Here is a 21,654-nt window from a genome sequence, read left to right on the forward strand (position 1 = left end):
GAGCTTCGATCTATGAGCCAGGAAGTCACGGTTGGGCATTTGCCTGGGTTGCGGGCTCCAGAGCTCCAATCCCGGTAGAGGGCGTGCAGGAGGCAGCCAATCAATGATTCTCTCTCATTGCTTTTCTCTCTCCCTTCCGCTCTGAAATCAATAGAAGTATCTTTGGTAAAAAACGTCAGAAAGATGCGCACCTCCCGGTTCAGCGCAGCCATCCCTGGGAGAACGTGCTCCACATGCTCTTTTTGTTTTCGTTGATGTGCATCTGGACCGCCTTCCAGTTTTCATGCATGGCATCTTAAATTTTGCCTCCTCCTTTATTTCTCATTCATGTTGTAAAAATTGCGTGGCTGCGCTCACTTGGTTACATTCTCATCTCTATGACCCAGTCTCTCCCTCGCTTGGCGGCGAGCGGGAGGCCCTCATCCCAGGGCCAGAGTCCGCTCAGGAGCCCACGGTGCGGTGACGTCGGGGAGGCGGGGAGAAGTGGGGGTGGGGGGTCCCGGAAGGCTCCCGCGCAGGCCCCGCCCCGCGTGTGGGCGGAGCCTCCCGTGAGACCAGCGCTGCGTGAGCTCTGTGCGCAGGCGCGCGCCGCTCCTGGGCGGTACCCGGCGGGCTCCCGCCTACCTGGGCGCGGGCGCGTGGGGCCTGGCCGTCGGGCGGCCGGAGGCCGTGTCCACAGAGTAGGGGCGCGAGCGAAGACCCCGGGCCCCGCGGACGAGGCAGCGGAGGTGAGCGCGGCTGTGCGCCCGGCGCGGACACCGCGTCCGGAGCCCGGCGCTGCCGTCGGCGCGGTCCTCGGGGTGGGCCCGAGCCCGAGGCCGCAGTCCGCGCCGGAAGTGTGTGCGCGCGCCGCGTGCGGGCGGCGGTCCCAGCCCCGAGGCTCCTGGAGGTCCCGAGCGCCGCGGACGGTGCTGCACCGTCGAGCGCGGCCTGCAGAGCTGCCCGCGGTTAGGGAGACCCGGCACCTGCGCTTCGGGCGCGCATCCGCCGTGCCCCGCCTTCGTCCCAGCTCCTGCTTGGCGCGCGTAGGAGTGCCGCCTGGGGGTTCCGGGCCCCATGGAGGTTCCCGCTAAAGCGAGCTTGTCCTCCAGGCTCTGCTGGGGCCCAGCAGCTCCACCGAGGCCTGAAGGAAGGGGCGTCAGGGCCGGACAATAACCGCGAAGAACCCCGCCCCCTCTGCAGCCTCCGACCTGAGGCCCGTCAGTCAGTCAGTCAGTCAGTCAGTCAGTCAGTCAGTCAGAGCGTCCGAGGCGGCGGTCGGAACCAGAGCAGGGCCGGAGGCTGCGCGCCCCCTGCAGCGGGGAGGAGGCCGCGGGCCCTGGCGGTCGCTAGGGATGGGCCGGGAGAAATCGCTCGCGTTGTCGGGGTGCTGGCGGACTCCGCGGCGCGGGCGCCTTTGCCTTCAACTCCCACCCACCCCCAAATGGCACCTCCTCCCCCTTCATTCTCCACGAATTCTGTGCAGAAGCCGGGCAGCTTCCTACCCACGTCCAGTCAGCATGCCCGCACCTGGGGATGGGCTACTCTGGCTTTCATCTTACAGGTCAAGAGCAGTTCAGGGAGGGTTTGCAGGGTTATCGATTGTGTCATTTGACCGAAGGCAAAAAAAAAAAAAAATGTAAAAGGAGAAATGACGCATCTAGGATCAATAAGTGAACGGGAGAAGTCAGAGTTCCCAATTCCTGTCTTGGTGCTGGCCACACAATCCCATGGAAACAAATTCCTACTAAAAGGCCCTTTGGAGAAACATCCCCTCAAATGAGACGAAACAGGATTTTTTTTTTGGGGGGGGGAGGGACTCTTATCTTTTCCTTTTTATTGAATTTATTGGGGTGACCTGGTTAACAAAATTATACAGGTTTCAGGTGGAAGAAGCGGTTGTGTTTTGTTTTTAAAGGCCTGTGTTTAAGCACCTGTCCCCTTTTCCAAAGCTTTATGAGGATTCTCGGATATACAAAATAGACCTTGTAGGTCTCCCCCCCCCCCAAAAAAAAATACCAGTTTTAATTAAGGCGTCCTATTTCGTCTTTTGAGATACTTCTGTTTGAATGTTTCTGTGTTAGTGAGAGGGAGACAGGTAGTTAAAGGAGTGAACATCGCAGGTTTAAGGAGTCAGAAAGGCACGGGTGTTACCCTCCTCTCCTCCTCCAGGGTTGAAGGTTAACAGCTGGCGTGTGGAGGTTTTAGGAGGACAGTGGAGGTGCTGCCGGGCCAGCCAGCTCTCATTCTGTTCCTCTTTCCTCCTCTTCCAGTTTCCAGGAATGCCTTCCCAGGTTTCCACACTCTTCCAAGAACAACAAAAAATGAGCAAATCCCAGGTGAGTTGTTTCTTTTCTTTATCCCTTATTTTCCAGTGGACTTCATGGCTTTTGTCTATGTTATTGTGTTCAGATGTGAAGATGGAAAAGTGGAATTTGATTAAAAGCCTCTTTCCAGGTATGTGAAGAGTGAGTAGCTTTGGTCTGTGTAGGTCATGTGATCCTGTCATTTGTGTAGGTCATGTGGTCCTACAGCCACCAAATTACTTGAAGGTATTTTCTGTGGTGCTGAGGGTTGCATTTTACTGTAATGATAGTGTTTTTTTTTAAAAAAAGATATATTTTTATTGATTTCAGAGGAAGAGAGAGGGAAAGATAGATCGCATCAGTGATCAGAGAGAATCATTGATTGGCTGCCTCCTGCTCACCCCACACTGGGGATTGAGCCCACAACCTGGGCATGTGCTCCAACCGGGAATTGAACCCTGACCTACTGGTTCATAGGTTGATGCTCAACTGTCTCATGAAGGCACCATGGAGGGCAAGAATGTGTACAGTGTAGAAAACTATTCCAAGTTTTCTTCAGCTGCCCGACAGGCTCTGGCTGCCAATACCTCCCGGGAGGAGCCACGTCCATTCTTCCTGCAGAGCTGGCTCCCATTCAGACTAGTCCTGTGGCTCATGACCTGCTCTTACTTCAGTGGCATCTCAGAGTTGGGCTATGGAAATAAGTCAGCAGCCTGTGCTAGTTCCTCGATTTGGCAGGAATCATAAGACTTTAAATTCAAGGAAAGCAAAGCAATTTATTTGTGATGTAGAAATCGCTGTGATGAGAAGAAAAAGGCAATATGATTAAAAAATGTATTTCCTTGCCCTAACTGGTTTGGCTCAGTTGATAGAGCATTGGCCTGCGGACTGAAAGGTCCCAGGTTCGATTCCGGTTAAGAGCATGTACCTTGGTTGCGGGCACATCCCCAATGGGAGGTGTGCAGGAGGCAGCTGATCAATGTTTCTCTCTCATCGATGTTTCTAACTCTCTATCCTCCCTTCCTCTCTGTAAAATATCAACAAAACATATTTTAAAAAATAAAAAGTGAGGCTCTTTTTAAAGAAAGTATTTCCTTGCTGTTTAATTGGAGGCATTGTATAAAGCTAGCCATTATTTGCACGCAGGTGGCCTAGGAACATCATCCTTTCGGGAGCTTGCCTGGATGACCCAGCCAGGCACAGTGAAATGGAATAAAGAGGGCGACCGTTGTCTCAGGTAGAATGTGGTCCATGTCTTCATTTTGCCTATTTGAGAGGCCACGGGAGCAACAATTGAACCAGTGCTTCACTAACCCTAGAACGATTTAAAAAATGGGAGAATCTCACCTCCATGTGTTAGGAAGGGGTGGCCTCTTGCTCAGGCCTAGAAAACCCCTCAGGGTTCCTAATCTGCTCATGCCACTCATGAGGTCTCTGTGTTCACAAAGCAAGTACTCACATCATCTGGACTGTCTTCAGTTCCATGTCCGACCCAGCCCACATTGCTTTCTCACTAACTCTGCCTGGGTCTCTTCCACGATGGCCTGAATAGTTCAGACCTTTTCAGATGTCCCATTCCATCAAATCTGAGACAAACCATTACTTCAAGTACCTCACAGGCAGTACTTACAGGAAGAGGAGAAACAAGGCCTGTTAAACCAGAACATGCTAACTTCAGAGATATAATAACATGACAACACGGACATCTGGGAAACTGAACGATTACATTTCTGGATTACTGAAGAGGCCACGTAGGACCACGTACACGTACAGCCCTTCCATGTGTAGGGCTCCATCAGAAAAAAAGAACGTGGTAAACCATGTAAACTTTTCAAATATTTTACTTAAAATGCATACTGTGTATTGAAGCTATAATGATGACACATGAGTGTGGAAACCTTGGTAGATAGCATTTCAACAAATATACTGAAGGGGTGGCCTCTTGAACTGAATACATGGTTCTTACACAGAACTCTACAACCTACCAGACCTTTGAGTCCTGTTATGTGGCACAGTCACAATCACCGTCCTAGAAGAACACAGAGGGAAAAGTGCTGAGCTACAGAACAGGTGCCATGAGTGGTGGAAATAATGAAAAAATGTGGCCATTCATTCTCAATGGTGAGGAATAAATTATTCAAAAAACACAGGCATCAGGCTAACCACTGGCAACAAAAGTAGGTTCTTACCTTATACCATATGTTGTCAACTAACAGTGCAGCAACAATCTATGAATAATATGAATGAACCTAAACAAACTTTATGCCATGCATTATAAAAAGAAAGATTATATCAGGTTCCAAAGATCCTTAAGTTGGTGATTAACGATTCATGGAAACAGATACACTTAATTGTTTCTAATGCTCAACCTACTTACATCAAACTTTACAGAAAATAAGATAAATCTCTATATCAACACCTCAAAATAAATGATTTACCTAAAGTCCACTTGTCAGTTGTGTGACTCCTACAGAAGTGTCACTTTGTATCTTTATCAATAAAAGAGCAACCCCAAATCCACTGGCTGGAGAAGATATTGAGTCTTTCACAGAAGAACAGTCCTGAGGCGAAGTGGCTCCATGGATGGCTGGTCCAGTGGCTCAGAATCCCCTTCTGGGCCCCAGTTCTTCGTCTTTCTGCTCTGCCACACTTTAGTTATACGTCATTGTTGAGACATAACCAAGCATCACTTCCCAGCAAGGCAACGTTTAATACAAGATTCCACGTCAACCTCAGGATTCCTTGAATATTTGAGGAAACCTTTTCCAAAAAGAACGTGTTTGGTATCTGCTTTGTATATATGTCTAGAATTGGGTCCCAAGACCATCCCATTGCTGGTAATGAGAAAGGGATTGTCATTACTGGCTGAAAATGATCAAGATTTACCCGCATTCCATGGATACCCAAACTCTGCCAGCAAACAGTAAGGAGCAAGTGGCGAGGGTGGTTACTCAACAATGTCTGCACAAACCCACGTGAACATGTTCCTCAGTCGGGAACAGGAAGGAGTAGAGCACAATGTTTAAAAATACTATCATATCAAAAATACACATAATTCCTAAATTACATAGTATGGTGGTTTGCACATTTACATTTGTGTAGGCATCCAAATAAAAATAGATGAGAAATTAGATAAAAACAGGAATATTTTAAGTTCAGTTTTAAAATGTATAGAGTTCAATGAATACTACAGTTTTTCTCACTACTTGTGACTTCTGGCATTAACAATTTAAAATTATCTATGCAGCTTTCTATCTATTTTATACATCATTTTCTATCTCTTGCTGACTCAGATATAGTTGTGAACATTATAAAAAACACTGACTTCATTTTGGCGGCAGTGTTTAGTTATTTAGTTCATTAACAATAATCAAATACATTTGTAAGTGCTAGGAAAGAGTACAAGAAGAAACATACTTTATATATACCAAATATTAGTTCAATGGCAATGCATACTAAGTACTAACATGGCTGTACTATTAAAGTGGTTAATCCTACATATGTCAAAAAATTATTCCAATAAGAATACACTGCCTTTTCAAACATGATTCCAAATGAAGATACAATCCCTGTAATGTACCATTCTAAAAAGCAAGTTAACAAAGACCTACATGCTCAGGACACACTCATGTATGAGTTTAATGTGGTCCTGATCAGCTATCTAGCCTTGCAGCTTCTATTTACACAAGGAGTACATGTATCCACAATATATATATTACAAAAAACTTGATATTATATCAGAAACGTAACTTTTAGTATTAATAATTTCTAGAGAAGTGTTTTCCACATTCTGTAAAATGACAGATCTCCCCCTTGGAATGAATTCCCTGATATATGAAACAGTCTGACTCCATGGAAGTATATATACATTCTAGGTGTTCACACATTTTACAGTCTGGTATCCAAGTCGTGTGTCTTGTTGTACTTGGGGTTTCCACCCTGTGAATTCTCGGATTACAAGTGTGAGTAATGCACAGAGGTCGGTCCACTTTCCCCTGTGTGAACTCTGACTTAGCAAAGGTAGGAGTTACATACATTACACTGAAATGGTTCTCTGATGTAAAATGAGGTCTGACTTCAGAGAAGCCTTCCCACATCAAGCGCATTCATATTCCCTCGCCTGTGGATCCTCTGATGGCTATTGAAGGCTGATCTGTAGTAGAATTTTTTCCCACATTCATTACATTCATAGGGTTTCTCTCCTGAATGAGTTCTGTAATGTACAGTAAGGTAAGACATTCGCGAGAAGGCCTTTCCACATTCATTACATTCAAAGGGTTTCTCTCCGGAATGAATTCTATGATGTATGGTGAGATATGACATCTGAGAGAAGAATTTTCCGCACTCGTAACATTCATAGGCTTTCTCTCCAGTGTGCGTTCTCTGATGTCGATTAAGGGCTGAATTCTGACAAAAGGTTTTCCCACATTCATTACATTCGTAAGGTTTCTCTCCTGAATGGATTCTATGATGTATCGTGAGGTATGACATCTGAGAGAAAAACTTCCCACATATATAACATTCATAGGGCTTCTCCCCTTTATGTATTCTTCGATGTCTACAAAGGGCTGAATTCTGGTAGAAGGTTTTCCCACATTCATTGCATTCATAGGGTTTCACTCCTGAATGAGTTCTATGATGTATAGTGAGGTATGACAACTGGGAGAATAATTTTCCACATTCATTACATTCATATGGTTTCTCTCCGGTGTGTACTCTCTGATGTCTCATGAGGGCTGAATTCAGGTAGAAGGTTTTCCCACATTCATTACATTCATAGGGTTTCTCTCCTGAATGAGTTCTATAATGTACAGTGAGATATGATAACCGAGAGAAAAACTTTCCACATTCGTTACATTCATAGGGTTTTTCTCCTGTGTGTGTCCTCTGATGTGTTGTGAGGGTAGATTTGCGGCAGAAGCATTTCCCACATTCATTACACTTATAGAGTTTCACGCCTGTGTGAATTTTATGATGGTCATTAAGTGCTGACTTCTGGGAGAAGGTTTTTCCACAGTCATGACAAACATAGGGTCTCTCTCCTGAATGTGTTCTCTGGTGTTGGGTGAGGTGCGTCTTCTGGCAAAATGATTTTCCACAATAACTACATTCATAGGGCTTCTCTCCTGAGTGAGTTCTCTGATGTTGAATGAGGTGTAACTTCTGGTAGAAAGTTTTCCCACATTCATTACATTCATAGGGCTTCTCCCCTGTGTGTGTTCTCTGATGTACAGTGAGGGTTCCCTTTTGGCAGAAGGATTTCCCACACTGATTACATGCGTAAGGTTTCTCTCCTGTGTGAGTCCTCTGATGTATAATGAATTTTGACTTTTTACAGAAGGATTTCCCACATGCATTGCATTCATAGGGTTTCATTTCCATATGAGATGTTGGATGTACACTGAGGTTTGACATCTGGATAAAGGCTATTTCAGATTCATTCCACTTGTAGGGCTTCTCCTCCATAGGATTAACAAAAACTGCATCCTTTTGAAAGGCTTTCTGGCATTCAATATATTCAAAGGGTTTCTCCAAAATATGAATGTTCTGATAAATACTTTCTTTATTTAGAGTATAAGCTTCCCCATTTTGATTAAATTCATAAGATTTCTCCCCTGGGTGAGTTTTCTCAAGCTTCACATGGAGAAGTGATTTCCCACAGGCACTACATTCATCAGGCTTCATTCTTGCATAACTTCCGTCACTACTGATATATTCGGAAGTGGATTTTAGACTCTTTTCACAAGAGTAACATTTATGGGATACTTTTCTTGAAGGAACAGGGTTTGTTTCCACATTAAAAGTCTTACCAAGAACATCACCCCTCTCTTCAATCAGGGTTTTGTTGTTGATGGATAGAGTTTGCCTGGAATGTTTGTCTTCACTTTCCTGGACTCTCTCTATCAGGTCGACTTTCCAGGCTTCTGAAAAGAGGCAAAATTAACCAAATTTTGTACATCTTCCTTCATAAGATACGGGATGAGACATACATAAGCATTTGGTTGTGGCATAGATGCTAGCTTCATAGATGAAAATAATTCCATGCATACCTTTTCCCCTTATTCTTTTTATTGTGTATGTTAATCCTAACCCGAGGATATTTTTTCCATTGATTTTTTAGAAAGAATGAAAGGGAGGAAGAGAGGGAGGGAGGGAAGGAGGGAGGGAGGGAGAGAGAGAGAGAGGGAGAAAGAAACATCGACGGGAAAGAGACACAACAATTGGTTGCCTCCCCACATGTGCCTTTGACCAGAATCAAATCTTCAACCCTTCAGTCCTCAGGCCGATGCTCTAACCACTGAGAAAAATGGCCAGGGCTCCCTGTATTCTTTAGTTTGAAAAATCTCTCTCCCCCCTCTCTCCTTCCTCTCCCCAGTGGTGACAAAAGGGGGGAATTAACTGACAAAAACACAAGTATCTTTGACTTTTACTACTTTATAAGATCTTGTTCAAAACTGGGTATAGAGGTAAAATAGAAACACAGAACAGCAGACAGGATGCCGATGAATGACTGACAATACAGACGCGAGAGAACTGCCACAGATGGAGTCCAGTGACAGCAACAAGAAGCACTGCTGGATAGGAGGGTCGGAATGCCTCTCCAAGGATGGATCTGTTTTGGAGAAGCAGAACTTCACACAGCATCATTCATATCAGCTCGGGGGAGAGAGCCCACAGTGTAGGCCTTGATGTATCAGCTTGTCCCGAGATGCTGTGGCACCGCCAACACCCAGCTCCCTTTCAACCCCAAGCCTCTTTTCCTGCTCTTTCCGTCTGCTTGACTTCCAGCCTTGGTCTACTCAAAACCTCTCAGGGGGCTTCCATGCTTTGCAAAAACACTTCTCAAATCCTCTCTCATCTCCAGTAGCTCCATTTTTCTTTAAAGTTGAATGTAATTACTCTCCACACAATCCTTTTTGCACAGTGAATCAGCCTTGTGGAACATTAAAATCCCATGTGAAATTCTGGGTTTCAAATTACTCCACAGGGCTCTGTTCTCTTTTCTTAACCAAAACCCATCTCTTAGGAAGTATGACTCTATTTCCTATAGCTTTTGAATCCCTAAATAGAAATTAGAGAAGCTGTTCTTAATCTGAATCACGTGGGTATCTGTCAGGTACCTACAGGATATATGAGATGTGACTTAGACATGCATGCTCAGAAATAATGACCTGTAAATTACTTCTGAATGAGGGACAGGAAAGTTCTGCTGCCCTAGCTGGCTCAGTGGATAGAGCGTCAGCGGCCTACAGACTGGAGAGTCCCGGGTTCAATTCCAGCCAAGGGCACATGCCCGGGTTGCAGGCGCAATCCCCTATAGGGCGCGTGCAGGAGGCAGCCAATCAATGATTCCCACTCATCATTGATGTTTATATCTCTCTCTTCCTTCACTAAAATCAATAAAAATACATTACAAAAAAAAAAAGTTCTGCCACCTGTCTGGCTCCTCGGATAATAAGAGAAATAACCGTGTACTACACGTTACATACAACATCGAAGGGAATATTCTCTTTTCTTTACAGGATTATAATCCAGGGGAGGAATGAGCCTCAAGCTAAAAATATATACCATCAGATAATAGATTCCTTGATCAGACCTAGGAGTGGTGTGAAGCAATTAGAGTAAGGGTAAGAGTTCGAAGGAAAAACTTCAAGGAGGGAAGGGTTTGAAGACCTGAGCTCCGACTCAGAGAATGTGTTATCTGGCCAGATGACGCACACCCCACTGAAAGGCGAAGCTGTAGGGACAACGGTCACCTGAACAGAACACGTTTGTAATGTGGAGTAAATGGAGTTTAGCAGCGCTTTTGGAAACAACTTGGTTTCCAGGCAATCCAGGGCTATGATTGTGGTTATTCTTAGAGGATGAGGAAGTTAGGTTCCTTGGGAATTAACAGGGAATCACTGTAGGCTCATCCTGTGAAATGATTGCAGGGTTAACTGGAACTTCGGGTAAACACCTTGTAAATCCAAGTAGAATGAAGGTGTTACCCCCCCCCCCCCCCCCAGGACAGGGCAGACAAGGCACATAAACCCGATGAACAGAAACCCCGGAGACCTGAGGCAGGAGACACGGGAGGAGGAATGAGTCACAGTTCCTCTCTGTACATTGTCCTCATTATGAAGGCACTGGGGACAGAAGAGCAACCGGAAATAAGAGAGACAAGGTGAACAGCGCTCGGGAAAAGAGGGAGACCCAGTTCCTGCTGTCACCACATTGAGGAAGGGCTGGGGCTCAGGAATAATGAGCAGGACAAGCCCAAATGACCACACAGGTGAACAGATTTCACTGGCTGAGGCCCAGGGCGGGGTCTGGGATCTTACCTCAAAAGAGAAGTGACAAGTGGAAGTAGGGAGAGAAACACATCTGAGGCAATGCACTTTAAAGGAGGTGGAGGCACTAACATAAGGTCACATAAATTATATTGTAGTAACAGACTTATGAATGCCCCGAAACAAAAAGAATCTATGACAATGGGTCACTGAAAATGCCGCGAGAGCGAGCAAGACCCGAGGTTTAAGAGGAAGCGACTGGATTTGGTTCCGGGAGGTAAGCATGGAAAAGCTCTAAAACAAGTGTTTGTGGGGAAGGAGGATATCTTTGGAGTGAGAGTCAGGTAGCTAACCACCTCTAGTCACTTTTGAAGATTTGGAACCATGAACAATTCCAGAAAAACACTGCCAAGTTAGCAGTCACCTCCTCACCGCCTCCCAAACACACCTGGGCGACTGTGAAGTAGGACTTCTCCTACTCTCCAGGGCTCTTCTCCTTGCTCCAGCTTGATGATCACTTCCGGTTTGACAAGGTGACACCCTATTAACAGAAAGGAAAGAGAACTGGAGCCTGGCTGCTGGGCTTCTGCAGAAAGTGGTGCCTTACAAGACTCACAACCGAAGTGCCCCTCTGACCTGTGCCAAGATTCACTGGGAGGTAAATGCCCTTCCTGGTGCCCAGAACACATTATTCACATTTGCCCCATCAAATTCAAAGTCAGAAAATGTGTGGGAAATCCCCTATGTCTTATGTCTTAGAAACTCAGCCACTCTGCTCACCCACGGAGACGAGGTGGCTGTAGTTCTCCAGCATCACGTCCCTGTAGGTGGTCTTCTGCTCCGGGCCCAGCTGCTGCCACTCCTCCTGGGTGAAGTCCACGGCCACGTCCCTGAATGACACTGGCTCCTGCAACGGCAGCGCGATGGGAATTGGGGACGTGGACAAGGCGTCCTGGGACAAGAGCTTACCGAGCTCGCTGGTCAAGGCAACCAGGAGCCCTGTAACCCTTTTATGTTGCAGGTTGTGGGAGGGAAACAAAGTTCTCAGACCCTGAGAGTTCACTCAGAGTTCACACCCAAAAAGAAACGGTCTTGACTGTGAGCCAGACACTCCTGGCTGCTGGGGAGACTCAGACAGGCAGAAGCAGCCTGCCCCTGAGGAGCGCAGGCCTGAGGGGCACTTGTGAAAACAGGGGGCACTTGCTCCTTCATTCTGCTTCCAGAACACGATCAGTGTTGGTTCTACTCTTGCTCCCAGCTGCTCCTGCTCAGTCTCCTCGGCTGGCTCCTCCTCCCTCCAAGTCATCCCCAGATGGGCTCTGGGTTCCCTTCTGGTTCCTGTACTCTCTGCTGTCTGCATTCACCAGACGGTGCTCCCATCTGGCCTCATGGATTTAATTACCACCCATGTATCGGCATTTACCAAACGTGTATCACCAGCCCAGATTCTCTCCTAAATTCCCGACAGGTCCCAGATCTCAAACTCAACATGCCCGAAATTCAGCTGCTGCTCCTGCCCAAACCTGTCCCTCCAGCTTACGGGAGCCAATCTGCAATTCTGCCCGTTACCAAAGCAACAGGCAAGCCAGGCAGCAGTAGCCTCATGTATTGTCCTGCATGGTAAGCCTGCGGCAGTTCTGACCAGGGCCCACCACAAGAACGGTCAGCAACCATTTCTATTTGTAATGCATTGTTACTGCTTGAAAACAGCATGACTGTGACTGTTCTAAACCAATGTGTGATTTGGTGACAGCTTTAAGTACTAGTAGCTTGGCCAAGTTCACGTTTATGCATAAGGAGAGGGAAAATTGCATTGTTCTTCCTCTGGCTTAAAACAGAAGCTTTGCCCTGGCTGGCGCTGCTCAGTAGTTAGAGCGTCAGCCTGTGCACCACAGGGTCGTGAATTTGACTCCCGGTCAAGGGCATGTACCTGGGTTGCAGGTTCAATCCCCAGCTCCAGTCAGGGTCCGTGCAGGAGGCAACCATTCGATGTGTCTCTCTTACATCAATAGTTCTCTCTCTCCCCCTTCGCCTGCCCTCCCTTCCACCAATTCTAAAATCAATAGGAAAAAATATTCTCGGGTGAGGATTTAAAAAAAAAAAAGCAGCTTTGCGGGCACTTTTAATTTTAAGAAAGTGGGTTTCGGAAACTTGGATAACAAATTAAGAAACCAATCAGAACTGCAGATCTTTAGGATGTTAGGTTAGTTACAGAAGACATAGGAACAACCAGTAACAGTGTTTCAGAAGACCCCTCAGACCAATCGCTGTCAGGGACAGACGTATGGTCACAGGATGAGAAGTGTTAGATGTTGTCATACAGGCTGGAACGTGGGGCATGGGAGTGAGAATACTTTGTGACCATCCCAGTCACTCCCCTGAGAGCTAGCTTCCCGCAGTGGGGAGGGGAATGCCGGTGCCTCACATTTCCCGAGGCCCGTCGTAATGGCGGGAAAGGGAGGAAGCACCGGACCTCGCTGGTAAAGGCTGGGAGAAAAAAGTGTCCCCAGAGGACTTTCACCAGCCTCAGGCCTGACCAGGGACAGCGAGAGCCTACTGGGGCAAAGACTGGCCCAAGGGTCCCCGAGCCAGCAAGAGTCCTCTTTCCTCCTGCACATCAGGAGAAAGGAAGACACTCAGACACGCCACGCCTCCTCTCAGCAGTTAGTATGCCGTCGGCGTGGCCTTCTGAAGAACGCGACTGACATGGCTCCAGAGCCTGGGAGGGAGACTCAGATCAGACAGAAAGGGAAGAACCACCAAACCAAGGAATTCCTCCTCCCCGCCACCACCACCACCGCCATCACCACCACCACCGCCACCACCACCACCACCATCGCCACCACCGCCGCTGCCACCACCGCCACCACCATCACCACCACCGCCGCCGCCGCCACCGCCACCGCCACCGCCATCACCACTGCCGCCACCACCATCGCCACCGCCTCCGCCACCATCACCACTGCCGCCGCCACCATCACCACCACCACCACCATCACCACTGCCGCCACCACCACCACCACCATCACCACCACCACCACCATCGCCACCACCGCCGCCGCCACCACCACCACCACCACCGCCATCACCATCGCCACCACCATCACCACCGCCACCACCATCACCACCACCGCCGCCGCCACCACCATCACCACCGCCACCGCCACCGCCACCACCAAAGACGCTACACCCAGTACTCACTGAAGAGTGCGCTTGAACTAGGGGACTCACCCACACAAACTTGCTCATTTTGAAAAATTTAAAAATACCAAGTTCTCAATTTTACAAAATGAAAATATTACAAAATTATATGGTAATCCTGGAAAACAATGTTTACTAATGTGACTCAAACTGGAAAAATGTATAAACACTTAAGACTATAAGTCACAAGAAAAGCAAAAGAAAACACCAGTATCCTGATACCAAGACCGGCCCTTCCCCGCCCAGTGACCGAGCCTCACACTCAGAAGGGACAGTTACACCCAGGCTGTGCTCACCCTCACCACAGAGCTTCCCATGCACTGCTGGGGGCTAGGGATCTGTCATCTCCCACAACTACTTTTATGAATGATCTCCTCCAAGGAGAATAGAAGCTCCTGGAGAGAAAGAACTGCCTCTTAAAACCAAGTCCAAGGAAAGATCTGTACAGAAACCAACACAGGGCGTTGCCGATGGGTGAGGCGGGAGTGGTTGAGGGTAGGACTGGCGAACCTCCAGGTGTCCGTAGGCTAGATCACAGGGGCCTTTACCAGGTTGGGTTCAGGAGAGGGGCAGGGACAGACCAAGGCTGCAGGCTGCCAGATAAACCATGATGGGACATGAGGAATCTGTGCCAGACACGTCACTGCAGTTTGCGGTGCAACCCCAACAGATGATGGGAGAGATACCTGGGGAGACTTAATTGAAGGGTGAGAGGGCTACTCCTCCGATGGCCTTGGTTTTACCCCTGGATCAAGCATTAACAACAGTGGATCTACGGGACAGCAATGTTTCCGTCACCAGCGAAGTCATATGCACGGAGTGCTCCCTGGGCAGTAGCCCTTGGCTTACAGGAGGCACAAGGCACGGATGGCAATGGCTTAGGGCTCGTTATTTAGAACGGCTAGTCACAATTACAGTGACATCGTCATGAAATTTTTGTTTTGTTTTGTTTTGTCAATCCTCAACCGAGGATATCTTTCCATTGATTTATAGGGAGATTGGAAGAGAGAGGGAAAAACAGAGAGGAACATCAATGTGAAAGAAACACATTAATTGGTTGCCTCCTGCATGAGCCCCAGCCAGGGCCTGGGCTGGGGAGGACCCTGCAGCCAAGGTATGTGCCCTTGACCGGAATCGAACCCAAGACCCTTTGGTCCTCAGGCTGATGCTCTATCCACTGAGCCAAACCAGCTAGGGTGTCAACAAAATCTTTAAAACCTACGAGAAAACAAATGGCTGCTTTTGGCTGGTCAATGAAAGTCAAATATTGGATGGGATTTGTCATTTTTTGTGATGAATGTCAGCACACAAGGCACACCTGTACTTTCGCTTTAGAGCGTGGGAGGATCATGCTATCTACACATACAAACATGATAAATGCCTGGTGCTGACCTGCTGCTCTGTTTTGTCTGATTATATCTTTATGTGGTCTGCTTTCCCATTTTAAAGTTTGAACTATTCACCTCCAAGAGATGTATTATAAAACAAACTAGGGAAGAAATACGTAACCAGAAAAACTCACCAGAGATTTATTCATTTTCTGCTGCTCTTGGAAAAACGAGGACTGTGAAACCAGAGGCTGACCTGGAGAAGGAAAGTGCAGGCAGCGAAGTTAGGAGTGATCTGGCCTGCCAAGGACGACTCTTCCTGCGTAAGAACTCTCCAGAAAGTCCCATCAGACATCTTGGGAGATTGTCTCTTTAAACCTTCAGAAGTGGCTGGGAGGATGATGAGGGAGAGCCCACCTGTGTGTGTAACTCCCACATCCCTGGCGACTGAGTGGATACATTTCTCATTAGTGAATGAACATCAAAGCCCATTGAAGTAATCCTCCATCATTATACCCTAGAGGCCGGGTGCATGTGCCCCATGGGGTCCCTCAGCCTGGCATGCGACCTCTCGAAATCGGGACCCCTTGGGGGATGTCAGACTGCCAGTCTGTGCCCAATCCCCACAGGCCAGGCCGAGGGACCCCACCGCAGCAGGCCTCTAGTGTGCATATGAGATCTTTGGTTAATCTCTTCCCGCCCTGCCCCCCCCTTCTCTCTGAGATTCATCAGTCTATTCCATGTTTCCATGCCTGTACAGTGGAGCCTTGACTTTCGAGTGTCCCGACTAACGAGTTTTTTGAGATACCAGCTGTCTCTCGGCTGATTTTTTGCTTTGAGTTGATAGAGTAATTTGAGTTAACCAGCTCCTTAATGAGCTTGGTCTTGGAGCGAATTAAACTCGTGAAGTCAAGGCCCCACTGTACTTTGAGCGCCTGCCCCTGGTGGTCAGTGCGCATCATAGCTACCAGACAGTTGGCGGATAGGTCACTTAGGCTTTTATATATATATATAGAAAATAAAAAAAGAAATTTTGTTACAGTCATCTATTTTCTTACTATTTTAACAAGATCAGGAAGTCCACAGGATGCTGAGTAAAGGCATACACTCAAGCAGGGCTAAGTCTTTTAAATTTTTTGTACAAACTTGAGAACAAAAAAATCTCTTAAGAAACTTTGACTTAAGTATAATTCAGGGCTCAACGCTTGGCCTGGGAGCCTGAGTCCTGTTCACGATCCCACCCTCAGGCGGACACCCGGGCATGTCCCGCCCTTCTCAGGCCCAGTCTCTTCCGCTGTCACCGAGGAGCAGGGCGCCCCCTGCGGGCTCATCGAACCGCGGCACCAGACGGCACAGGCAGCTCCGAGGGGAGTGGGCACACGCCTAGGCGGTGAACTAGGTCCTGGGGGACGTTTAGAGACGTCTGGAACCTGGGGAGGGCGGGGCGGAGGAAGGGGTGTTGGGGGTGCAGGGAGCAGGGGCACCTCGAACCCAGGCTGGGACCCCCGAGGCCCCCAGGAGACAGGGAGGTCCCCGGTCCGGGGCGGCGCCCGCTCCCGGCAGCCTGACCCTCCGCCTCTGACACGCGGGTCCCCGGGAAGCGGTCCACGCTCCCGGCCGCAGACTCCCGTGTCCTCGCCCGGGGCGAGTCCCCAGCCCTGCTCACCGCGGCCGGGAGGACCCAGAACTGCCGCGGCCGCCAGCGCACGACCGCCCGTCGGGACTCGCTGACCCGCCCCCAGGCTCCCGGGGCCCCCGCCTCTGCGCCTCCCAAGCCGCGTCCCCGAGGAGCCGGCTCTGGGCCTACGGGACACACTCACTCAGGAGAACGTCCCTGCCGGGGCCTCACCGCCCCGCGCGCCTCGGCCGGGCGCCGCGATGCCGACGGGCCGGGCCCGACCCCGCCGCCGCCCAGCTCCTCGGGCCTGGCCCGCGGGCTCCGGGTCGCCTCCGGGTCCCCGCTCCAGACTCCGCCCGCACAGCCCCGCGCCCGCTGCGTGGCGGCCCGACCGGACAGCGCCCAGCCCCGCAGGCCCTGGGATCGTCGCCCAACAGAGGCCACGGCTTGGGCACCAGGGGCAGCGGCGACCTGGGCTCGGACAGGAAGCGACAGCAGCGCGGCGGCAGGGCGCCTGCGCGAACACGCACACAGCCCGAGTGCACATGCGCAAGAGGTCGCCGGAAGTCACCGGCCGGGGCCCACCCGGGGCAGCGGGACTCTATTTCCCATAAGTCCGCGTGCCGCCCAGTTAGGGAGCGTCTTCCAAGTCTCCCGCTCGGGCGGGGAAAGCTCGCCGCCGGGGCGGGATGCCAGGTTCTCATTTGTCTTCCCTCCTGTGGGGGATCAAGGAAGGGTGTCTCAATCCCCCACAACCAGGCGCGGGAACAGAGGGGTGTATCATGTCCACTTATCTGAAATACTAGAAGTTTCACCAAAATACTAGGAATCAATAAATGCCCCGCTATAGTTTCTCCAAGGAAGGAAGGATAATAGAAATTGTAGCTTTTCTAGATTTCACAACTAATGCGTAAAACTATAAATAATCAGTAAATACAATTGGAAAAAGGTGAGAAGATCTTACCTCGGAAGGAGGATTGTTGGGCAAAAGTGTCACTTCTCAAAAATGGGCTCATCAGGACAAGGATCAACCCCTCTTTATGGTGAAATAATACAACTGTGTTTCCAAAAAGCTGATGGGGAGATTGGGGTGGAGGGCGGGGGCGGGCCAGAAGGGGTCAAAGGGGGAAAAAGGGGGACATATGTAATACTTTAAACAATAAAGATGTAAAAATAAAAGAAAAATAAAACCAGGCAATCAATCAAACAATAAAATAAAAAGCTGCCCTAGCCAGTTTGGCTCAGTGGATAGAGCATTGGCCTGCGGACTGAAGGGTCCCAGGTTCGATTCTGGTCAAGGGCATGTACCTTGGTTGCAGGCACATCCCCAGTAGGGGGTGTGCAGGAGGCAGCTGATGGATGTTTCTAACTCTCTATCCCTCTCCCTTCCTCTCTGTAAAAAAATCAATAAAATATATTTTTAAAAAAATAAAATAAAAAGCTGATGGGGAGGGGGTGGGATTAAAAGTAAAATCTCCTGCCCTGGCCGGTTTGGCTCAGTGGATAGAGCGTAGGACTGCGGACCTTAGGGTTCCGGGTTCGAATCCTGTTAAGTCAGCAGTTCTCAACCTGTGGGTCGCGAACAATGAAAATACATCCTGCATATCAGATATGTACATGACGATTCATAACAGTAGCAAAATTATAGTTATGAAGTAGCAATGAATGTAATTTTATGGTTGGGGGTCACCACAACATGAGGAACTGCATTAAAGGGTCGCGGCATTAGGAAGGTTGAGAACCACTGTTAAGAGCACATGCCTGGGTTTCGGGCTCAATCCCCAGTAGGGGGAGTGCAGGAGGCAGCTGATCCATGCTTCTCTCTCATCATGGATGTTTCTGTCTCTCTCTCTCCCTTCCTCTGTGAAATCAAAACACATATATATTACACAATCAGTTAAAAAATAAAAAAATAAAATAAAAGCAAAATCTGCAACCCAGGAAATCATGTCCGCAAATGTAAAAACAGAGAAAACAGTTTTGTTGTTGAATAACCATTAAACCAGATAAAAAAGGAACCTTGTCTTTTCACCTGCTGCGCAGGCACAGTCCTCACAGCCATGCGCTCACCCTCGGCGGCACCATGGGCTACCCGTCCTCCCACAGCCACTGTAAGCTCCCCGGGCACCTGGGGGCCATCCGTGCGGGCCGATCGCCTTTATCCCCAGGGAAAGGGAACCCTCCCCTGTCCCGGGACAGGACGAGCAGGCGGTTACAGCTCCGAGCGCTGCCCGGCGCTCAGCCCCGGCTCCCGGGGTGACAGGCGGAGGGGGGTGGGTCGTGCTCCGGAGCGCAGTCGGCAGCCTTAAGCGCATCCCGCATGGAGGGGCTGTGGAGCCAGGACCGCCTTTTCCAGTTCTTGCTGCTCTTCTCGCGGCCCGGGCCTGAATTCTCACGGATGGAAAAGACGGATGGCCCGTGGCAGTGCCCACATCTCGGCCTGAGCTGGGAGCACGGCAGGGCGCGTTGCTCTGTCCTCGTTTCCGAATTCACAGGTAAAGGAGGGCAGCTGGCCCAGCACCTGGAGCCTCCCGGGGCAGATGAGCGGCGCACCCGCCCGCCTGGGCCCGGCCTCCGGCTCTCACCTCCTCCACGTGCTCTGACGGGCTCAGCGGAAGACGCTGGAGACCGGGAGCCCCGCCTCCTCCTCTCTGATTGGTTCTCCGCCATGTCAGTCCAGCGGCCACGCCCCCTCCACAGCCCGCGGTGGCCGGCTCAGAGCCACGCTGGGCTGCAGCACGTGGCCTGGCCTCCTGCTGGGCTCCCCTCTCTCTCTCTCTCTCTCTCTCTCTCTCTCTCTCTCTCTCTCTCTCTCTCTCTCTCTCTCTCTCTCTCTCTCTCCAAATGGCTAAAAGCTGCCGATTCGTGTATCTCCCCCTTTTTAAACTTGTTCAGCTGGAGGGTTGCCTGGGCCCTGTGATTCCGTGGCGGGAAGCAGCACAGGCCCACCCCCTCCTGTGGCTTCATTGGACTCTTCACGTGTCAATGTTTAGGGCGTAACTGCAATTATTTCCCCCAATTTGTCACCTATATTTTTTTTTTGGCCAGTGAATTCACTTCCTTTTATTTTTATTTTATTTTAATCCACGATTCATCATTGATGTTTCTGCGTCTCTCTCCCTTCCTCTCTCTGACATCAGTAAAAATATGTATATTTTTAAAAGAACATGAATGAGCTGCTGGTACAGCCCCCTGGCCGTCCTGCCCGTGTTCTCCGAAGGCAAACAGTGCGCATGCCTCTGCCTTCCATGGCCAGGGCCTGGGCTCAGGCTTGCGTTTCCGTGGCTCTGACCTGGGCCCAACTCCAGCCGACTCACGGCTTCTCCGGCCAACACGGTCCCGTGGAACCCGGCCTGGTCCCAGGCTCTCGGTGTGACTGTCTCCGATGGCCCGACCGCCCACTCTGCAGCATCACAGGGGGGTGGGGAGGGATGGGCGCCCAGGTCCCCGGGTGCTGGGGTGGGGCGACACACACAGGCAGCACTTCTGGGGGTGACCACTGATGCTCCGGACACAAAGGGGATCATCAAAGTGTGTCTCCCACCTCCCGCCCTGCCTCCCTCCAAGTGCCCAGCTCCATTTCCCCACCCACCCCATCTCCCTCTCCCCCAGCCCCTCCCCCACAGTCCCCCCCTCTGAAATTTGTGGGTTTTTAAATATTTTCTTTTTTTATTGATTTCAGAGAGGAAGGGAGAAGAGAGAGAGAAACATCAATGATGAGAGAGAATCATGGCTCTGTTGCCTCCTGCACGCCCCCCACTGGGGATGGAACCTGCAACCCAGGCATGTGCCCTGGCCTGCAATCAACCCTGACCTCATGGTTCACAAGTCGGCGCTCATCCACTGAGCAACCCCAGCCGGACTGATTTGTTTTTTGGTTAATCCTCACCCGAGGACATGTTTTCATTGATTTTGAGAGAGAGTAGAAGGGAGGGAGAGGAGGGGAGAGAGACATGGATGTGAGAGAGACAGGACAATTGGTTGCCTCCTACACGTGCCTCAACCAGATCCAACAGAGGTACGTGCCCTTAACCAGAACCTAACCCGCAATCCTTCGGTCCGCGATTGGACCGCTGGAACCACTGAAGGAACCAGGCGGGGTCCCCCTCTGAAAGTTGACATCCCGCTGGGACACGTTTCTGAATTTAAGATTCTGTAATCAGACCCCCCCCCCCACCCCCACCCCACACACAGCGGTAACCAATTTCCTCCGTGGAAAATTCCCTGTTACACCCGGGACAGTTCCAGTCCCAGGGCCTGCGAGATGCTGGGGGCTCGGCTGGGGGGTTCGAAGGCTCTCTGGCCTCTGGGGTTCTTGAGGGTCTGCTCCCCAGGCCCCTCCGCCGACCCCCTGAAGGCAGCTCCCGCTGGGACGGGTGTGGGTGCTGCTCCACTGGTCCCAGCACATTGGTAGCCCCGCCTGTGCCCCTCCGGAAGCCCCTCCGCCCGGGGCGCCCCCTCCCCCCAGTTCCTTCTCTTCCTCCCCCCCGCCCCCCCCCCCCGCCTGCTCCCTGAGCTCCATCCTGTGCTGCGTGGCGAGTCCTCCAGGTCCGAGCCAGGCCCGCGAGGCCGATGGGGGTAGGTGGGGGTCGTGTAGCCGATCGGGGTAGTTGGGGGGTCTGTAGCCGATGGAGGTAGTTGGGGGGTCATGTAGCTGATGGGGTAGTTGGGGGTCGTGTAGCCGATGGGGGTAGTTGGGGGGTCGCTGTGCAGAGCCCCACCACCGGGCACAGGCTCGGGCCTCCTCGGTCCCCGCGCTGACCCGCCCCCAGAGGCCCTGAGCTCCTCCCCTCTCCCCATCCCACCCCCAGACCCGCTAGGTCTCCAGGGCGCAGTGCATTTTCCGGCTGATGAGAGCCGCCAGGCCAGGAGGAGTCCCGGGTGCCCCCCCCCCCCCGCCTCCGCGCCCGAGGGCCCGGGCCTGAGGGGCCTGGCTCCCCCGCTTGGCT

At 50.5% G+C, this 21,654-nt stretch overlaps 1 protein-coding gene across 8 annotated transcripts; it reads right to left on the reverse strand.

Annotated features, from left to right (window-relative positions):
* Positions 1-1,902: 1,902 nt before the first annotated feature.
* On the reverse strand, positions 1,903-17,212 carry ZNF12 (zinc finger protein 12). 8 transcript variants are annotated; one of them, XM_059699337.1, is made up of 6 exons: positions 16,937-17,201; positions 16,268-16,517; positions 15,282-15,338; positions 11,339-11,465; positions 11,007-11,099; positions 4,109-8,209 (listed from the first exon to the last, which is right to left on the reverse strand). In XM_059699337.1, the coding sequence occupies exons 3-6, from the start codon at positions 15,294-15,296 to the stop codon at positions 6,363-6,365; spliced, it is 2,082 nt and encodes a 693-aa protein (XP_059555320.1). In that variant the 5' UTR covers positions 15,297-15,338; positions 16,268-16,517; positions 16,937-17,201; the 3' UTR covers positions 4,109-6,362. The 8 variants fall into 8 exon arrangements, with proteins under 8 accessions (XP_059555325.1, XP_059555320.1, XP_059555318.1 ...); XM_059699335.1 differs by having other exon boundaries at positions 16,908-17,201; XM_059699339.1 differs by having other exon boundaries at positions 16,268-16,510; positions 16,904-17,201.
* Positions 17,213-21,654: the final 4,442 nt, after the last annotated feature.

The sequence above is a fragment of the Myotis daubentonii genome, chromosome 5, assembly GCF_963259705.1.
Source record: "Myotis daubentonii chromosome 5, mMyoDau2.1, whole genome shotgun sequence".
NCBI lineage: Eukaryota > Metazoa > Chordata > Mammalia > Chiroptera > Vespertilionidae > Myotis > Myotis daubentonii.

Excerpts from the sequence above, each read along its gene's own strand:
- ZNF12 (XM_059699340.1), bottom strand. Across the intron at positions 11,100-11,338 it reads CAGCCACCTCGTCTCCGTGG|GGTGTCACCTTGTCAAACCG; the intron begins GTGAGCAGAGTG and ends TTCTGTTAATAG. Across the intron at positions 8,210-11,006 it reads CCTACTTCACAGTCGCCCAG|AAGCCTGGAAAGTCGACCTG; the intron begins GTGTGTTTGGGA and ends GCCTCTTTTCAG.